We start from the raw sequence: 16,236 nt of genomic DNA on the forward strand, positions 1-16,236 counted from the left end.
AATCTACTTAATTATCACATAGAAAGGAAATCTCTCGGAGCAGCAAATACGTCTTCGAAGTCTTATCGCTCTCCCAATCGCAGTCGTCTCCGACATCGCCGTTTGGCGAGGGTCAAAATCTGGGGTAAAAGACGTCAACTTTTTGAGAGTCAGACGCCCGTTTGGGACGCATATCGACTCACTTTTCTTTCTCGCAAGGGATCTTTCTGTCTTGCAAACATTCTGCGTTTCGTGTATCATGTCTTTCCGCATGAGCAGCCAGCGCATTGGCGCCGCTCTGCGCTCGCAGAGATCCTCTCTCGCACAGACGGTCCGCCGGAGCTATGCCTCAACCACGGGTTCCAACCTGCCCAAAGGCATGCAAGAAGCTATTGAGGTATGGCGAGGTCTCCGTGAAAAGTGAATGGGGTGAGACTGACCGGTAACAGAAAGATGCATCCCTCCCTACGCCCGACCCGCACGGCGACTCTCAGACTACTCGCCTTGTGAACTCGCAACAGCCTTTCATGGTCCCGACCTACGTTCGCCCGCCTCCCATGTTCCAGAAGGGCGAGGGCTGCTACCTTTACGACATCGAAAACAGGCAATACCTCGACTTCACCGCCGGAATCGCAGTCAACTCATTGGGCCACTGTGACGAGCAGATGAGCCGCATTCTGTTCGAACAGTCGCAAACACTCGTTCACGCCAGCAACCTGTACTATAACCCCTGGACCGGCGCACTGAGCCAGCTGCTCGTGGAGAAGACAAAAGAGGCGGGATGTATGAAGGACGCGAGCAGGGCTTTTATTTGCAACAGCGGTAGCGAGGCCAACGAGGCGGCGATGAAATTCGCACGCAAGTACGGCCGCAGCGTGAAAGAGGACGGCTCGAAGCACGAGATCGTGAGCTTCCATGGGTCTTTCCACGGCCGCACAATGGGCTCTCTGAGCATGACTCCGAACCCGAAGTACCAGAAGCCTTTCTCGCCGATGGTGCCTGGATGCAAGTACGGCACCTACAATGACATTGACAGCATCAACGAGATGGTGACCGAGAACACTTGCGGTGTGATCATCGAGCCCATCCAGGGTGAGGGTGGTGTCAACGTCGCCACTCATGAGTTCCTCGTTGCGTTGCGCCACCGCTGCAACGAGGTCGGCGCCGTCTTGATCTACGACGAGATCCAGTGCGGTCTTGGCCGCACCGGCAAGCTGTGGGCTCACGGCGAGCTTCCTGCAGAGGCGCACCCCGACATCCTTACCACGGCCAAGGCTCTGGGTAACGGCTTCCCCATCGGCGCCACCATCGTCACCGAAGACGTCTCCAGCAAGATCGTGACCGGCGACCACGGCACCACCTTCGGCGGCAACCCGCTCGGCTGCAGGCTCGCGCACCACATCGTCGGCCGCCTGTCCGACCACCAGCTCCAGCAGGACGTCCTGAAGAAGGAGGCCCGCTTCCGCGAGAACTTCGTCCGCATCCACCAGCGCTTCCCGGAGATCGTGCAAGAGGTCCGCGGCAAGGGCCTGATCCTCGGCATGCAGCTGTCCAAGGACCCCACGCCCATCATCACCGCGGCCCGCGAGCGCGGCCTCCTCGTCATCACGTGCGGCACCAACACTCTGCGCTTCGTGCCGCCCCTCACCATCACGGAGGCGGAGATCGACTCCGGCTGCGCTATCCTTGAGGCGGCCATGGCTGAGGTTTTTGAGCAGCCCGGCCACGTCGAGGGCACCGACGGGCAGCAGGAGATGAGGGCTACGCGATAGAGGCCCGAGGCTTTGGCTCCTGTGTATATACTGTCGGGCATAGCGTGGCGTTGGGGGGAATCTGCAAATCTAATTCTGACATATTCAAAAGTGATGTTAATGTACCAACTTTAATCATCTCATTGTCTCGCCAGCAAGCCTCTTTACAGCCAGATAGCACAAGCGTATGTGCCCCTCACCTGCACGACAAGGTCAAACATCAAGACGGCACAATGCGGCGATATTCTACGATAGAGATCGTCAAGCAGGCTATGTCATCAGACGGTACGTGTGCCATCAGCTCCAGACATGGTGAATAATGATGCACTGTGAAGGTAGAAAATCACAGTCTTGTTAGTTAGTACGATGGAAGCAGATATTTGGAGGCTCGCCGGATCCAGCAGCGGCCGCTTCTGGCAAGCCCCGATCGCAGTCACGGCGCTAGAGACCCTCGAGTGGATCGAGAGGAGATCCGCAGGCGAACCTTTTTCTGTCAGAGCCAAGCCAGTTCATGTTCGAAATAGTGAGATGCAGAGGTCGATGCACCACGGCGGCATCGCGGTCTGTCAGACTCAGGGCAGCGTGTACGTACTCATTGATCCCTTGGTACGTGTGGCTCGTCTGCCTTTTGACCCCTCAAGTTTGTGAGAGATCACGTGGCCCGCCGTGCGAGCGCCACGAAGCGTCGTGCATCGCCTGGCGCAAGCGGTGTATGAGGTAGTACATACAATACAATGCGGACGTATGCATACATACTGCATTGACGCGCGCGTGCACCGGACACATTATTGTTATCGCACCAGCGTGAACACCGCCGCAGGAGACGGCGTCTGGCGACCGCACTGTCGGGAGAGATCCCCTGATTGTTACGTCGGGCGCGCCGTGCACACGTGGAGCGCGCGATTTAGGCGCGGCGGAGGATCGAAGCGAGGCAGGGGAGCGCTGGCGCTATCCGCCCTGGCCATCGTGGCTATGCTCCCAATGACGGCAAGCGCTCCGTAGGGCTGGCCATTGTTTGCACCTGTCAACACACCGTGCGCGAGCATTCTGGCGGTGTCGCTGGACGGAAACACACGAAAGTGCCGTGATCACATCATTACATACTTGCTGCAGCTTGTGCTCTTCCTGCGGCACCGGCAATGCACTCCTCCACTCGTGGCGTGCATAATCGCGCGCCCCGCCGCTGCTGACGCTGTGAGACTCTTCCCTGCCCGGCGGAGCTTGCGAGCTTGCGAGCTTGCTGGCTGCTAGCGCCAGCCCTGCCTTGGACTGCGGAGCTGGGCCACGCTGCCAGATGCCACAGCCCACAAGCCTCCCGCACCCATTCGTCAACCCGCCCGTCGCCTTGCCCTCCCTCTCCGCCTGCTGCCAACCTCTTCCTCACCCACTCTCTCTCTCCCACCCACTCCCCCCTCTACCGCACACCGACGGCTCGTCTGTCCCGCTTTACATGCTGTGCTAGCCCATTGGTCGCCTGGCACTGCACCCCATCACACCTCACGTCCTGCACGCGGCATTGAAGCCTGCTGGCCCTTGCCCTTGCGTTCCGAGCACCACTTGTCACCCTGTCCTACCGCGTCGCATCCGCCAGCATGCTGGAGGGCACCGCCGGTCGCGACGCCGAGCTCAAGCAGCAGGGCGTCGTAGAAGCCGCCCGCGACCCGAACTCCAGCATCGACGCCGAGCAAGCCGAGCAGGCCCTGCTGAACCAGTCACGGGCTGCCGGCGCCGCTGCTTTCAGCTTCGACCCTGATGCTTCAGCCGAGGAGAAGGCGCGCCTGATCAAGGAGAGAAACGAGGCCGTCGGACGACCGCACCGCAAGCATGTCACAGCCGCGCTCGTCAGCGATCAGGACGACGGACAAACCGCCGGCTATGACCTCCCCGAGCCGAGCAAGCAGGGAGCCCTACCGCCTCCTGGAGCTGGAGACTCTGACGCAGTCGACGCGAAGCGGGCCAAAGAAGAGGAATACTCCAGGGTTGGCTGGGCTCCTCGATTTGGCAACCCCGCCGATCAAGATCAAGAAGGCACACTGCTAGACCACCAGGATTTCATTGAGGGGAAGCTGAGCGATAAGTTCTTCGGCGATTGGTACCACAACACTGGAATCATCATATTTGCATGTCTGGCGTCCTGGACTGTCGCCGTGCTCGGTGGAGGCCTTGGCTGGGTCTTCCTGGTCATGGCCATCTGCGGCACGTACTACCGTACCTCGATTCGCCGCGTGAGGCGCAACTTCAGAGACGACATCCAGCGCGAGATGGCAAAGACACGCCTGGAGACTGACCACGAATCTCTCGAGTGGATGAACAGCTTCCTCGCCAAGTTCTGGCCGATTTACGCCCCAGTGCTCTGCAACACGATTGTTTCCTCGGTCGACCAAGTGCTCAGCACTTCAACCCCGCCATTCCTTGACAGCATGCGCATGAAGTTTTTCACCCTCGGAACTAAGCCTCCTCGCATGGAGCACGTCAAGACCTACCCCAAGGCCGAGGATGACACCGTGCTGATGGACTGGAAGTTCAGCTTCACGCCCAACGACGTCGCCGATCTGACAGCGCGCCAGATCAAGAACAAGGTCAACCCGAAAGTCGTCTTGGAGATTCGTGTCGGCAAGGCTATGATCTCCAAGGGCCTGGACATCATCGTTGAGGATATGGCTTGCAGTGGCATCATGAGAGTCAAGATGAAGCTTCAGCTTCCCTTCCCGCACATTGACAGAGTTGAGATCTGCTTCCTGGAGCGACCCACCTTTGACTACGCTTGCAAGCCTATTGGAGGTGAGACCTTTGGATTTGACATCAACTTCATGCCTGGTCTGGAGAGCTTCATCCAGGAGCAGATTCACGCCAACCTTGCTCCGATGATGTATGCCCCGAATGTCTTCCCCATTGAAGTCGCCAAGATGCTTTCGGGCAACCCGGTCGACCAAGCCATTGGTGTCCTGTCTCTCACTTTCCACGGCGCTCAGGGATTGAAGAACCCTGACAAGTTCTCCGGCACTCCTGATCCTTATGCTACCGTCAGTATCAACAACCGCGACGTCTTGGGCAAGACAAAAACCGTCACCGAGAACGCGAACCCCAGATGGAACGAAACCGTGAACGTGATTCTCACCAGCCTGCGCGAGCCTTTGACTCTTCATGTGTACGACTTCAACGAATACCGCAAGGACAAGGAGCTCGGTGTCTGCACGTTCAACCTCGAGCAGCTTGAGACCGACCCTGAGCACGAGAACCAGCACCTTGAGGTTATTGCGGGGGGCCGGCCGCGTGGTATCGTCCAATGTGATATCCGCTTCTTCCCTGTGCTCGAAGGCCAGAAGTCCGCTGATGGTACCATCGAACCACCGCCCGAGTCCTCTACCGGTATCGCCAAATTTGAAGTCGAGCAAGGCAAGGATCTCGATGGAACTAAATCGCTCATCGGCCAGCTCAACCCGTATGCTGTCTTGCTGCTCAACGGCAGGGAGGTCCAGATCTCGAAGAAGCTCAAACGCACCAACAACCCTATTTGGCCCGATGCCAGCAAGGAACTGCTCATCACTGACCGTAAGAAGGCTAAGCTGGGCTTGGTCATCAAGGACGACAGGGACCTTGCTGCCGACCCCGTGCTGGGAACTTACCAGATCAGGCTCGACGACATGATTGAGCTGATGAGCAAGGGCCAGGAGTGGTACAACCTGGCAGGCGCCAAGAGCGGTCGTGCGAAGATGAGGCTCCAGTGGAAGCCTGTCGCGCTGAAGGGCGCGCTGGGAGGCTCTGGCGGTTACATCACTCCAATCGGTGTCATGCGCATTCATGTCCACGGCGGCAAAGACCTGAAGAACCTCGACACCGTCGGCAAGTCTGATCCGTACGCTCGCGTCCTCCTGTCTGGTATCCAGAAGCGCAGGACTCCCACTTGGAAGAACAACCTCAACCCCGACTGGGACGAGATCTTCTACATTCCTGTCCACTCCACCAGGGAGAGACTGACTCTGGAGGTCATGGACGAGGAGAACGTCGGCAACGACCGTAGCATGGGCAAGGTCGAGCTCGCTGCTAGCGATTACGTCGAGCAGGGCGAAGACGGCGACTACCTTGTCCGCGACAGCAAGGACGAAATCCTCACTCGCCAGCTGCGGATCGGCAACAACGCACCCAAGGGCACGCTTACTTTCACCGCCGCGTTCTACCCCACTATTCCTACGATCGATCCGGAAGAGGAGGACGAGGAAGAGGTGAAGGGCAAGGCGAGCATGGATGGTGTCCGCAAGAGCATTGAGTCTAATGGAAACGTTGGACTGGAGCGAAGCACAACCGCAGGGACCGCCAGCTCTGTCAAGACGGGTGAAAGCAAGAACGGCGAAGGTGACATGCAGAAGGCACTTGCGGCTGGCGAGAAGGAGCAAGTCGAGGCGGGTGAGGTCCAGGCCAAGGTTGTGCCCAAGATCCGTGTCACTGCGGAAGACCTGAACAAATATGGTAAGCCACTCTTGGGTCTGCTCGGAATTCGAGGACGCGCGCTAACTTTCCTGCAGAATCTGGTCTGCTGGTCTTCAAGATCATTGAAGGAGAATTCAGCCAAGCTCACCAGAATTGCCATCTCGAGGTCATCATGGACGACCACCTGTTCCCAGCGTACACATCCGCGAAGACCCGTTCTGCTCACCACGTTTACAACGAAACGAGCGACGCCATGGTCCGCGAGCTTGACCTATCTCAGATCACCCTGCGACTCGTCTCCGAGGTTGACCATGAGGGCAAGGATGGCGACAAACACGTTGAAGCCAAGCTTACGGGCAACATGCTCGACGTTCTCAAGCGCGGCTTGTACACGCCGACTCAGCTGTCTCTCAAGAGCCCCAACGGTGGCGGCGAGAGCAAGGTCACTGTCAGCCTTCGCTACATTCCCCTGCGCATGCAGCTGGATCCGAGCGAGAGCTTCAACAATGCGGGCAACCTTCGTGTCGAAGTGCTCGACGCGGCCGACCTGCCTGCAGCGGACCGCAACGGCTACTCGGACCCGTACTGCAAGTTCAAGCTCAACGGCGAGTCAATCTACAAGACCAAGACTCAGAAGAAGACGCTTCACCCGGCCTGGAACGAGTTCTTCGAGACTCCTGTCCGTAGTCGGACTGCGGCTAAGTTTAGAGTTGACGTTTTCGACTGGGACTTCGGAGACAAGGCTGATTTCCTCGGCGGTGCCGAGATCGATCTCAGCATTCTCGAGCCCTTCCAGGCCCAAGAGGTCACGCTTGGTCTTGACGGCAAGAGCGGCGCCGTCCGTCTGAAGATGGTCTTCAAGCCCTCGTACGTCACCCGCTCTCGCCAAGGCTCCTCCACCTTCTCCGGAACATTCAGCGTCCCCGGCAAAGTCGTCGGCGCGCCCGTCAAGGGCGTGGGCAAAGGCGCCGTCTTCGTCGGCGGCAACGTCGCCAAGGGCGCCAGCTTCCTCTCCCGCGGCTTCAAGCGCCGCACCGCCAGCCACACCGCGACCGAAGACGCCAACGGCGGCGTTGCCGAGCTCCGCGACGCCAGCATGGACGTCCCCGACACGCCCGCCAGCCCCAACGGCAAGATGTCCGTCGACGGCATGGCCGCGCGCGACTCGCCCTCCCACCACCGCCAGCGCAGCGCCGGCGCCGCCTCCCAGGCCCCCGCGGGCGCCGCCGAAACCGGCACCGCCTCCATCACCGTCATCTCCGCCAGCGGCTTCGACGACGACACCAAGCTCGAGGTCCGCATCCTGCACGACTCCCCCGCCAAAGGCCCCACGCAGGTCGTCCGCACCAAGACCGTCAAAGCCAAGAACGGCGAGGCCTCCTGGGGCGACGACGAGGTCAAGAAGCTGCCCTGCTCCGCCAGCGACGGCTTCAAAGTCCTCGTGAAGGAGAACAAGACCTTCGGCCACGAGGACCTCGGCGAGGCGACTTTCTTCCTCGACGACCAGGGCTCCGGCGGCGCGCCCAAGGAGGTCCGGCTCGCCGGCGACAAGGGCGTCGTGCTGCTGCGCGCGAGCTTCGCGCCCTCCGCCTCCGACGCCGCGAGCGTCATGACGGGCGCGGGTTCGGGCTCCGCGCCCAACTCCGCCGGCGGCCTGACCGTCGACGCCCCGCACAGCCCCAAGAGCAGCAAGGGCCTCGGCCGCTTTGTGAGCCGCCGCGACCGCAGCGTCACGCCCTCTGCGAATTAGGAACCGCTGCCGCGCAGGGATGGCTTGAGGGGCAGCGTGAGGCGGAACAGCGCGCAGCTGGCGAGACTGGGCGCGGAGCTGCTGAGGAGGGGTGGTGGCGCGGAGAGGGCGGCGGACGCGACGGGCGATGGCAGTGGCGTGGTCCGCGGGGAGACTTGAGTACCTTATATACGGGGATTGGGAGGGTTACGGAACTGGACGGGACGGGACTGGGTCGAGCCTTCGAGGGCTGGCGCGTGTTAGAGATACCATTATTGCCTTGCGGGTTCTGGGCTTTTTCTTTCTCTCTTTTTCTTTTGCTTCTTCTGGTCTCGTCCTCGGGACTTTTGGCTTTTGCTTTTACTGTTTCCTTTTTTCTATTCGTCCTTTTCACTGTGTATCTACCTAATCCAACTTGGCAGAAACAACATTCACTTAACAAAGATGGGTTTCCTGTCGTGCCCTTTGCGGCCTCGTGATGTGTCGGCCCACCAGGTTTATGTGCAAAGTGCTAGCCAGGGAGGGGAGTGGTGATGACTATGCCACTCCACGAATTTAGGTTGCAAGGCGGGCTTTCCAACCGGGAGAAGGGTTGGTGACTGACGATTGATATGATCACAAGCAATATGGAATGTGCAAGTCATACTCAACAAGCACACAACGCATCATCCGGACACAATGATCAGGTTCATCAAAGAATGGTGGGGACAGACTCGGATGGGTTTTCAAAGCATGATTACAGTATCTATATTCACGTTCTTTGCAGTGTTCTTTTTTCCTCGCAAAAGTGAGCTTCCGGGGGAGAGGCGAGCACCTGGGCTCCTTTTGCCTTTTTTCCGCGGCTTTCGCTCCTCCGCTCTACACCTGACCCGCAGCAGTAGGAAAAGTTGCTTTCAACGCGTGTGTGCCCGCTTAATGCAAAACGTTCAAAAAAAGAGAGAAGAAACACAGAGTCTCCACTGGCGATGTGAGGCGTCGCCATTGGTTGGAAAGAGAATCTCGACGTCGAGCATCCGCGCTGAGCTTAGTGCTCAAGGAGGCGGAGAGAGCCCTGGACGACGACGTTCTCGAGGATGGATCCCGGAGGAATGTCGATGGTCTGGCCCTCGGTGGCAACGATGATGACAGTGCCCTTGCAGACGACGCCACGGCCGAGGTTGACGGCACCGGTGATGGTGAGGTGGTCCAGCTCGAGGATCTTGGGGATGGACGGGATGCGGGACTGGAAGGCAGAGACCTTCTTGAAGTCGTTGCCGAGCTTGATGAGCGGGGCGGGACCGAAACGGTTCGGGTCCATGACGAGCTGGCCGTGGCGGAGGGTGTAGAGGTCAGACTTGACGAGCATGAGGTCGGAGCAAGTCTTGACGGGGAGGAAACGGCGACGCGGGACGTTGACACCGTGGGCGTTGTTGAAGTGACGGATGGCAGCACCAACAGCGGTCTCGAGCTGGACGATGCTGACGTCGGCCTCACCCTTCTGGTCGGCAGGGATGGACTTGCCGTTGGGAATGATCTCCATGGAGAGCTCGTTGTTCTCGACAACGCGCTTGACGGCACGGAGGTTCATCCAGATGTTGTTGGTGTTGAAGTACTTGAACTTCTTGATGGACTTGAACTCGTTGACGTGCTGCTTGGGAACCTGGGCAATCTCGAGGAGACGGGCCTGGCCCTCGTAGTCAATGATGGTGCCACCCTTGACATCGGCCTTGGTCTTGTCAGTCAGCTCCATGATGTACTCAGAGCGCGACTCGACCATGTGCTGGAGGATGTTAAGGTCGACGACAGCACCAAGGTTGTCGGCGTTGGAAAGGAAGACGATCTCGACGCCACGCTCGAGCAGCTTGTCGAGGGTGCCGGAGTTGTAGAGAGACTCGAAGACGTCACCGTGGCCCGGAGGGTACCAGTCGGAGATCTGGGAGTTGGCGTTCTTCGGGGCAGGGAGGAGAGAGTCCTTGAGCACACGGGGGTACTTGGACTGGTTGAAGGTGAGGATGTCAATGTTGTGGCCCTCGTACTTCTTGATGATGTTGGCGGTGTCCTTGTCAGTGTTGAAGGAGTTCATCAGGACGAAGGGAACGTTGACGTTGTAGGTGCGGTTGAGGAACTCGATCTGGCGGACGGAGAGGTCGAGGAAGGACATGCCGTCGCGGACCTCGATGACGGACTTGGGGCCAACGCAGCCCATGGAGGTACCGAGACCACCGTTGAGCTTGACGACGGCGAGCTTGCTCAGGAACTCGACAGAGTCGGAGTTGCCGAGGCTGTTGTAGTCGACGACCTGCTCGGGCTTGGGAGGGGAAATGCGGTCCCACTCGATCTCGTTGCCCTTGGCCTTGTCGTTGAGGTAGCGGCGGAAGAGAGCGAAGAAGTTGTCCATCTCGGTCTCGAAGCGGGCCTTCTCCTTCTCGTCGGTGACGGAGTCGGCGAGGTTGTTGAGAGCATTGCGCATCTGAGAGGCAGCAACGGAGGTCGAAGTGTTCTCAAAGGCCTGATCGTAGTAACGTGTGGTCAGCATGGTCGAAGCGTCAAAAGGCTTGTCGAGCGGCATAAGGCCCCTCTTGCTAATTTTGGGGAAGGCTGAAGGAGAGGTGGCGGCCGCCGCAAGCAGAAGGCTGGAGTCTTGAGCACTCTGTGTGATGATGTTAATGAGGTGCCTCGGAGAATTGAGGTCCAGTCCAGATTGCTTGTTGCCGTTGTGTTGGTCGTGGATGCCATTTATAGTAGCGGTGAAGCCACCTGGCAGTGGAAGGAGCCAGTGTCTGAACGGTGGTGACGTGAGACAATTGACTGTGAGCCATTGCGGACATTGACCACCGCCAGATGGTTGCACCGCAATGTCCAGGGAGCCAGACGCCGGGAGCGGAGGTCTGGCCTGGACCTCGTGCAACGATTCGTATGTGTCCGAGGAAAAGCCTCCGGTGTTTTGCTCTGCGGTGCTGCTGTGCCGCTGTGCTAGGAATGCTCTGCTCTGATACCTTGCTCCGCTTGTTCTGCTGCTGCTACCTGCCGCTCACCGGTGAGTGCAGATAAGAAAGTGGCTCAATACATACCACGTGGCTCTGGGTCTTGCCGTGGTGACGGTCCTCGGCACCGCCGTTGCCGGCCTTGAGGTGGGAGGGAACAGCGCTCTTGGAGGCCATTGTGTGCGAGTGTGGAGGTGTGTCTGGAGAGAGGACTGTATGGAGGAGTGTTTGTCAGGTCGGGTGCTCGGGGAGTGAGGTGGAGCGAAGCTGGCGGGCAGGAAGTCGGCGTAGGGCAGGCACGAGCGAGCAAACTCACCGAAGTGGGGTCGACGCGGCGGGCGTCAAGGGTCAGGACGGGGCGCGGTGGCAGGTGGTGTGAGCGATGCGGGCTGAGGCAACGCGGCGGAGACGGAGGTGGTGAGTGAGGAGGAGAGAGGACGACGGGCAGGAGGGAGCAGGAGAGGTCAATGGCCGTGGTGCTGTCTGGGAGGGCAAGTTTTATGGGCGTCGGCCGCAGGCCACACGCACCGCAACCGCTGCCCGCTGCCCGCTGCCTTCGACCACTAAACCCCACCATGCATCGCATGCCTCGCGCACGGACGCCGCCGCCGCCAGGGGAATTCAACGCAGCCCTCCGCCGCCTCTAGACGCTGCGCGCGGCACGACTGGCCTCGTCCACGCCAGCGCCTCAAAGAGTCTGCTTGGGACCCTGCCTGGTTGTGCTGGGCCTGCAGAGCCGGCTAGCCCGCGGCACACAAACTATCGTAGCAATTACTTCACAATTGCAAGCCGTGAAGAGCCAGGCGGCATTGCGCCCACCCACTGCCTACACTACTCAGGCCATCAGCCCATTCGGGCCCCCTATCGAGCTGCCTTGATATCGTCCATGCCCGGCGCGCAGGCTCCGTGGCCGCACCGCAACGCCAGCGCCACGCCGACCCACGCAGCACGTTCGTGCGCTGTCCGCAGCCGATCACCTCCAGATGCTGCCGGGTGTATTGTTAGTGGTGTGTGTATACGATGCCCGCCGCCCGCTGTCTTCACACCGACTCGCGCGCTTTGGGGCCAACCGTGCTGTAGCTGCATATCCGGCCTGCAGGGCTCCCGCCGTGCCACAGGGTAATGTATTCACGATATCTTCTCGAGGCGTGGCCTGCCGGTCCCGCACCGCTCTTCATCAACCGAGACGTCGCTCCGCAAGCAATCAATCCCCTAGCGGATCGCGATGCTCTCCTGCAATCCTCCCGTCGCCGACTTCTTCCTGCCCTTCCGTGCCTTCTCCACACCCAATCTGCCACCAGCCTGCCATGCCGCAGTCGCCACCGTGCAGCCGGCTGAAGGGACGGGCGCTAGCGGCGCACATCGCCGCGGCTACCTGCAGCTCTCCCAACGCCATGCCACCCACCGCATGGCTTTCCCATGCCCGCCACGCTTCCCACAGCCCTAGCCAGCCAGACCGCACCTCCTCGGACGCCCTCACGCCGGAGCTTCGTCCGCAACGTGTCTGCGCGCGTGGTTGTGACAGGCCCTGATCTACCCAGGAGGTGGACTGACATCTGTCAATGGGTCTCACTCTGAACTCACCGCGTCGCACCGCACTTTCCGCCGCGCTTGCCGTTCGGTTGCTCTATTTACGTTTCCCCGGCCAAAACGCCGGCGCCGAACCATAAACATGATACCCGTTTAGAGCGCTGCTTCGGGTGCCGACAGCTGTGGCGTGGATCCATCGCCGGTGGAGGCTCATCTCAGCCAAGCACTTGGGAGTCGAGAGCTTGTAGGGCTTGAACCCTCCGACGCCATGTCCCTTGGTCTGTCTGTGGCGCAAAGTTCAAGGTCGCCTCCGCATTGGAATACAGATCTCCAGTTGAGTCAAGTTCTCTGGTTGGGACAAGCAACTTTCCATTGATGCCAGCTGGTCGACGCATTTTAAAGACATCACATGAGCAAGACCTTGGCATCCTTGTCTCCTGAAGACATGATTCCATTCTACAGGCTTCAAGGCAGGCCCTCCAAGCCAACAACTTGCCTTGCGGTCGGCAGCCGATCGCTAACAGGGCATCATTCTGGTATTTTTCGCTTCGCTTATTTCTGTTTACATGATGTATGTCTCAATTCCACCGCCTGTGGACCTCAATGACTGGCGCGTCCGCAAAAGGCACGGCGCAAGGCTTCTCAAACTTCAGATGCACGACCCACGGTTTGATGCCCCTGGCCTCAAACACCGGGCGAATCTCTTTGAGCGTGTGGTCCACCAAAGTCTCCAGCGTTTCAAATTCCGTCCTCTCGACAATCTGTAAGTGGGTCAGCATACTGAACCTTCAGCATCAACAGCGCAGGAACGTACTCCGGCCAACTCCCTCTCTAGAGGGAAGAGCAGCTTCATTTCTTCCTCTGGACTGCCAGCCTCATCCGCAAAGTCAACAGCGAAATTGACCACAACCGGCTGTCTCCCCTTCCTTTCGTATGCATTGACACCAATCAGCGTAGGCACTCTGAGATCCTTGCAGACGAACGTCCGGAAGCCTCCAGTCCGCTCTCCCTTCTCACTGTACAGCCTGACTTCACTCATCGACAACCCCTCGCCGAACGCGCTCGCTTTGGGCAGAGTCAGCCTGGCCGCAATGCGCTTCGCGACAAACTTGTCACCTTCCGGCTTGGGCTTCCGGGCCATGTGCTCAGCCGCCTGGAAGATGGCGTTCAGAGCGGAGCGCTGGCCTTCTTCGTTCGAGCAAGCGGCTCGCACACGTTTCGAAAGCTCTCCGTAGTGCACAGTGCTGTCGTCCAGTGCATCCTGCGAAGCTGCGGAAGTGAAGTCGTTTCGAAGCCAGAGTGACACGGAGGCCAGAGCCGGTTGCTCTTTGGCTTCCAGCCATATGTTGGGAGCAATGGCGCCTGAAGGAAGCTGTACGTTGCGGACTGATACGATGGCTTGTAATTCTGGGCTCGACTGATTGTTTTCGGGCGTTGGCATTGAGACCGGAGGGTTGAATACGTGATCATCCATGTTCGAGGTTCTTTTCGTGACGCTGAGTGACTTGTTAATGGGAATAGTAACTCTCAAATTGTGTAATTTTTGCTGTCAATGCGATGGATGAAGCCAAATCCTCTCTTGATCTGCTGGAGGCGATCAACGTATTCCCAATTAAATGTTTCTCATCGAATGTACTTCTTCATCCAACATGGCTTGGCAGCCCGTTGCTCGTTCCGCTGCGGACTCATGCGCGCTTTCGCTCCTCCCCGCAAAAGTGACGCTCGGCGAACGGAGCTCTTCTAGAGCTTTCTCTGATCTCGACCGCAGCCGAAACGAAACCACTAAAGTCTGCCACTGCTGCTTGTACATTGGACTCTCACTTCCCACGACCAGAGATACCCCCAAATACCTTAATACCCGTTTACGACTTTCACGACCGCCACCATGGCCGACGCTCTCAAGGCCGAAGGCAACAAGCTGTTTGCCGCTAAGGACTTCACCGGCGCTGCGTAAGTCGGCTCTAGTCGGACCTGTAAACGGAACGAACATGTTGCTAACACGACCACAGTCAAAAGTTCAGCGAAGCGATCAACCTCGAGCCCTCAAACCACGTCCTCTACTCCAACCGATCAGGCGCCTACGCCTCGCTCAAAGACTTCGACAAGGCCCTCGAGGACGCCAACAAGACCACCGAGCTGAAGGCCGACTGGGCGAAGGGCTGGGGCCGCAAGGGCGCCGCGCTGCACGGCGTCGGAAACCTCGTCGACGCCGTCGACGCTTTCGAGCACGCGCTCAAGCTCGAGCCCACCAACGCTCAGGCTAAGTCTGGCCTAGACAGCGTACGGCGTGCGATTGACGCCGAGGCGAGGGCGGACGGCCTCTCCGGCGACCCCAGCGGCGGCCTCGGAAACATGTTCAACGACCCCAAGATGATCGAGAAGCTCGCGGCCAACCCCAAGACGGCCAATCTGCTGGGCGACTCGGCTTTCATGAACAAGGTGCAGCAGCTGAAGAACAACCCCAACGCTATGGGCGAGATGATGGGCGACCCTCGCATGCTGCAGGTCATGAGCGTGCTGCTTGGCGTCGACATGCAGTTTGGCAACCCGGACGAAGCCGCGAAGGGCAAGGAGGCAGAGGCAGAGGAGGACGTTGAGATGAAGGACTCAAGACCCGCTCCCCAGGAGCCCAAGAAGGCACCTGAGCCTGAGCCCGAGCCCGAGCCCGAAGATGAGGAGAGCATTGCCGCGAAGAAGGCGAAGCAGGAGGCAGACGCCGAGAAGGCCCTCGGTACGACTGCGTACAAGAAGCGCTCGTTCGACGAGGCCATTGCACACTACACCAAGGCCTGGGAGACGCACAAGGACATCACCTACATGACCAACCGCAGCGCGGCGCAGTTCGAGAAGGGCGACTACGATGCGTGTATCGCAGACTGCAGGACCGCCATCGAGCACGGCCGCGAGATCATGGCCGACTTCAAGATCATCGCCAAGGCATTCGGCCGCCTCGGCAGCGCCTACGAGAAGAAGGGCGATCTGGCCAGCGCCATCGACAACTACCAGCGCTCGCTGACCGAGCACCGCACTCCCGAGGTGCTCACCAAGCTGCGCGCTGCCGAGAAGGCGAAGCGCAAGGCCGAGACCGACGCATACCTTTCCCCCGAGAAGGCTGAGGAGGCCCGCGAGCTTGGCGGCCAGAAATTCAAGGAGGCCGACTGGCCCGCCGCCGTCGAGGCGTACAGCGAGATGATCAAGCGCGCCCCCGAAGACCCCCGCGGCTACTCCAACCGCGCCGCCTGCCTGATCAAGCTGCTCACCTTCCCCTCCGCCGTCGCCGACTGCGACGAAGCCATCAAGCGCGACGTCAACTTCACCCGCGCCTACCTGCGCAAGGCGCAGGCCCTCTTCGCGATGAAGGAGTACAACAAGTGCATGGACGTGTGCGCCGAGGCGTCGCTGCACGACGAGGGCGGCAAGAACGCGCGCGAGATCGAGCAGCAGAGCCAGAAGGCGCTGCAGGCCCAGTACGAGGCGCGCGAGGGCGAGACCGAGGAGCAGACCCAGGAGCGCATCCAGCGCGACCCGGACATCATGGCCATCCTGCAGGACCCCGTCATGCAGAGCATCCTGCAGCAGGCCAAGGGCGACCCGCGCGCCCTCCAGGACCACATGCGCAACCCGGACATCAAGAACAAGGTCCAGAAGCTGATGGCCGCGGGCGTCATCAGGATGGGCAGGTAGGCGGTGGATAGGCGTGTAGGGTTGGGATGAGTTCACGAAAATTGTATGGATGCAAATCGACTCGGAGTAACACTGGGTGTAATTTCTCATGGCAAGCAAGCAGCATTAGTTTGTAATTTCAAGCTTCGTTCAGCATCGTTTCTTGTTCCTTGTACTACCGAAGATTAAGTGC

At 59.4% G+C, this 16,236-nt stretch overlaps 5 protein-coding genes across 5 annotated transcripts; 3 read left to right on the forward strand and 2 right to left on the reverse strand.

Moving 5' to 3' along the window:
• The first annotated feature begins 171 nt into the window (after nucleotides 1-171).
• Nucleotides 172-1,888, forward strand: WHR41_00343 (uncharacterized protein). Its single transcript, XM_069368949.1, has 2 exons — nucleotides 172-376; nucleotides 429-1,888. The coding sequence occupies exons 1-2, from the start codon at nucleotides 239-241 to the stop codon at nucleotides 1,749-1,751; spliced, it is 1,461 nt and encodes a 486-aa protein (XP_069234074.1). The 5' UTR covers nucleotides 172-238; the 3' UTR covers nucleotides 1,752-1,888.
• A 1,204-nt stretch (nucleotides 1,889-3,092) lies between these two features.
• Nucleotides 3,093-7,908, forward strand: WHR41_00344 (uncharacterized protein; the record flags this gene model as incomplete). The annotated part of the gene is made up of 2 exons (XM_069368950.1): nucleotides 3,093-6,197; nucleotides 6,254-7,908. The coding sequence occupies exons 1-2, from the start codon at nucleotides 3,323-3,325 to the stop codon at nucleotides 7,906-7,908; spliced, it is 4,530 nt and encodes a 1,509-aa protein (XP_069234077.1). The 5' UTR covers nucleotides 3,093-3,322.
• A 678-nt stretch (nucleotides 7,909-8,586) lies between these two features.
• On the reverse strand, nucleotides 8,587-11,332 carry WHR41_00345 (uncharacterized protein). Its single transcript, XM_069368951.1, has 3 exons — nucleotides 11,167-11,332; nucleotides 10,938-11,062; nucleotides 8,587-10,375 (listed from the first exon to the last, which is right to left on the reverse strand). The coding sequence occupies exons 2-3, from the start codon at nucleotides 11,025-11,027 to the stop codon at nucleotides 8,912-8,914; spliced, it is 1,554 nt and encodes a 517-aa protein (XP_069234076.1). The 5' UTR covers nucleotides 11,028-11,062; nucleotides 11,167-11,332; the 3' UTR covers nucleotides 8,587-8,911.
• A 1,442-nt stretch (nucleotides 11,333-12,774) lies between these two features.
• Nucleotides 12,775-14,025, reverse strand: WHR41_00346 (uncharacterized protein). Its single transcript, XM_069368952.1, has 2 exons — nucleotides 13,195-14,025; nucleotides 12,775-13,141 (listed from the first exon to the last, which is right to left on the reverse strand). Exons 1-2 carry the CDS (start codon nucleotides 13,852-13,854, stop codon nucleotides 12,959-12,961), a joined length of 843 nt encoding a protein of 280 aa, XP_069234143.1. The 5' UTR covers nucleotides 13,855-14,025; the 3' UTR covers nucleotides 12,775-12,958.
• Nucleotides 14,026-14,156: 131 nt separating this feature from the next.
• On the forward strand, nucleotides 14,157-16,202 carry WHR41_00347 (uncharacterized protein). The gene is made up of 2 exons (XM_069368953.1): nucleotides 14,157-14,330; nucleotides 14,390-16,202. Exons 1-2 carry the CDS (start codon nucleotides 14,266-14,268, stop codon nucleotides 16,062-16,064), a joined length of 1,740 nt encoding a protein of 579 aa, XP_069234080.1. The 5' UTR covers nucleotides 14,157-14,265; the 3' UTR covers nucleotides 16,065-16,202.
• The last annotated feature ends 34 nt before the right edge of the window (nucleotides 16,203-16,236 follow it).

This window comes from Cladosporium halotolerans (genome assembly GCF_011745625.1).
Source record: "Cladosporium halotolerans strain TM138-S3 chromosome Unknown Sca1, whole genome shotgun sequence".
NCBI classification, from domain to species: Eukaryota; Fungi; Ascomycota; class Dothideomycetes; order Cladosporiales; family Cladosporiaceae; genus Cladosporium; species Cladosporium halotolerans.

Excerpts from the sequence above, each read along its gene's own strand:
- WHR41_00343 (XM_069368949.1), top strand. The coding sequence starts at position 239 with ATGTCTTTCCGCATGAGCAGCCAGCGCATTGGCGCCGCTCTGCGCTCG. Across the intron at positions 377-428 it reads GCATGCAAGAAGCTATTGAG|AAAGATGCATCCCTCCCTAC; the intron begins GTATGGCGAGGT and ends GACCGGTAACAG.
- WHR41_00347 (XM_069368953.1), top strand. The coding sequence starts at position 14,266 with ATGGCCGACGCTCTCAAGGCCGAAGGCAACAAGCTGTTTGCCGCTAAG. Across the intron at positions 14,331-14,389 it reads AAGGACTTCACCGGCGCTGC|TCAAAAGTTCAGCGAAGCGA; the intron begins GTAAGTCGGCTC and ends ACACGACCACAG.
- WHR41_00345 (XM_069368951.1), bottom strand. The coding sequence starts at position 11,027 with ATGGCCTCCAAGAGCGCTGTTCCCTCCCACCTCAAGGCCGGCAACGGC. Across the intron at positions 10,376-10,937 it reads GCAAGACCCAGAGCCACGTG|GCCTTTGAGAACACTTCGAC; the intron begins GTATGTATTGAG and ends TACTACGATCAG.
- WHR41_00346 (XM_069368952.1), bottom strand. The coding sequence starts at position 13,854 with ATGGATGATCACGTATTCAACCCTCCGGTCTCAATGCCAACGCCCGAA. Across the intron at positions 13,142-13,194 it reads TAGAGAGGGAGTTGGCCGGA|ATTGTCGAGAGGACGGAATT; the intron begins GTACGTTCCTGC and ends ACCCACTTACAG.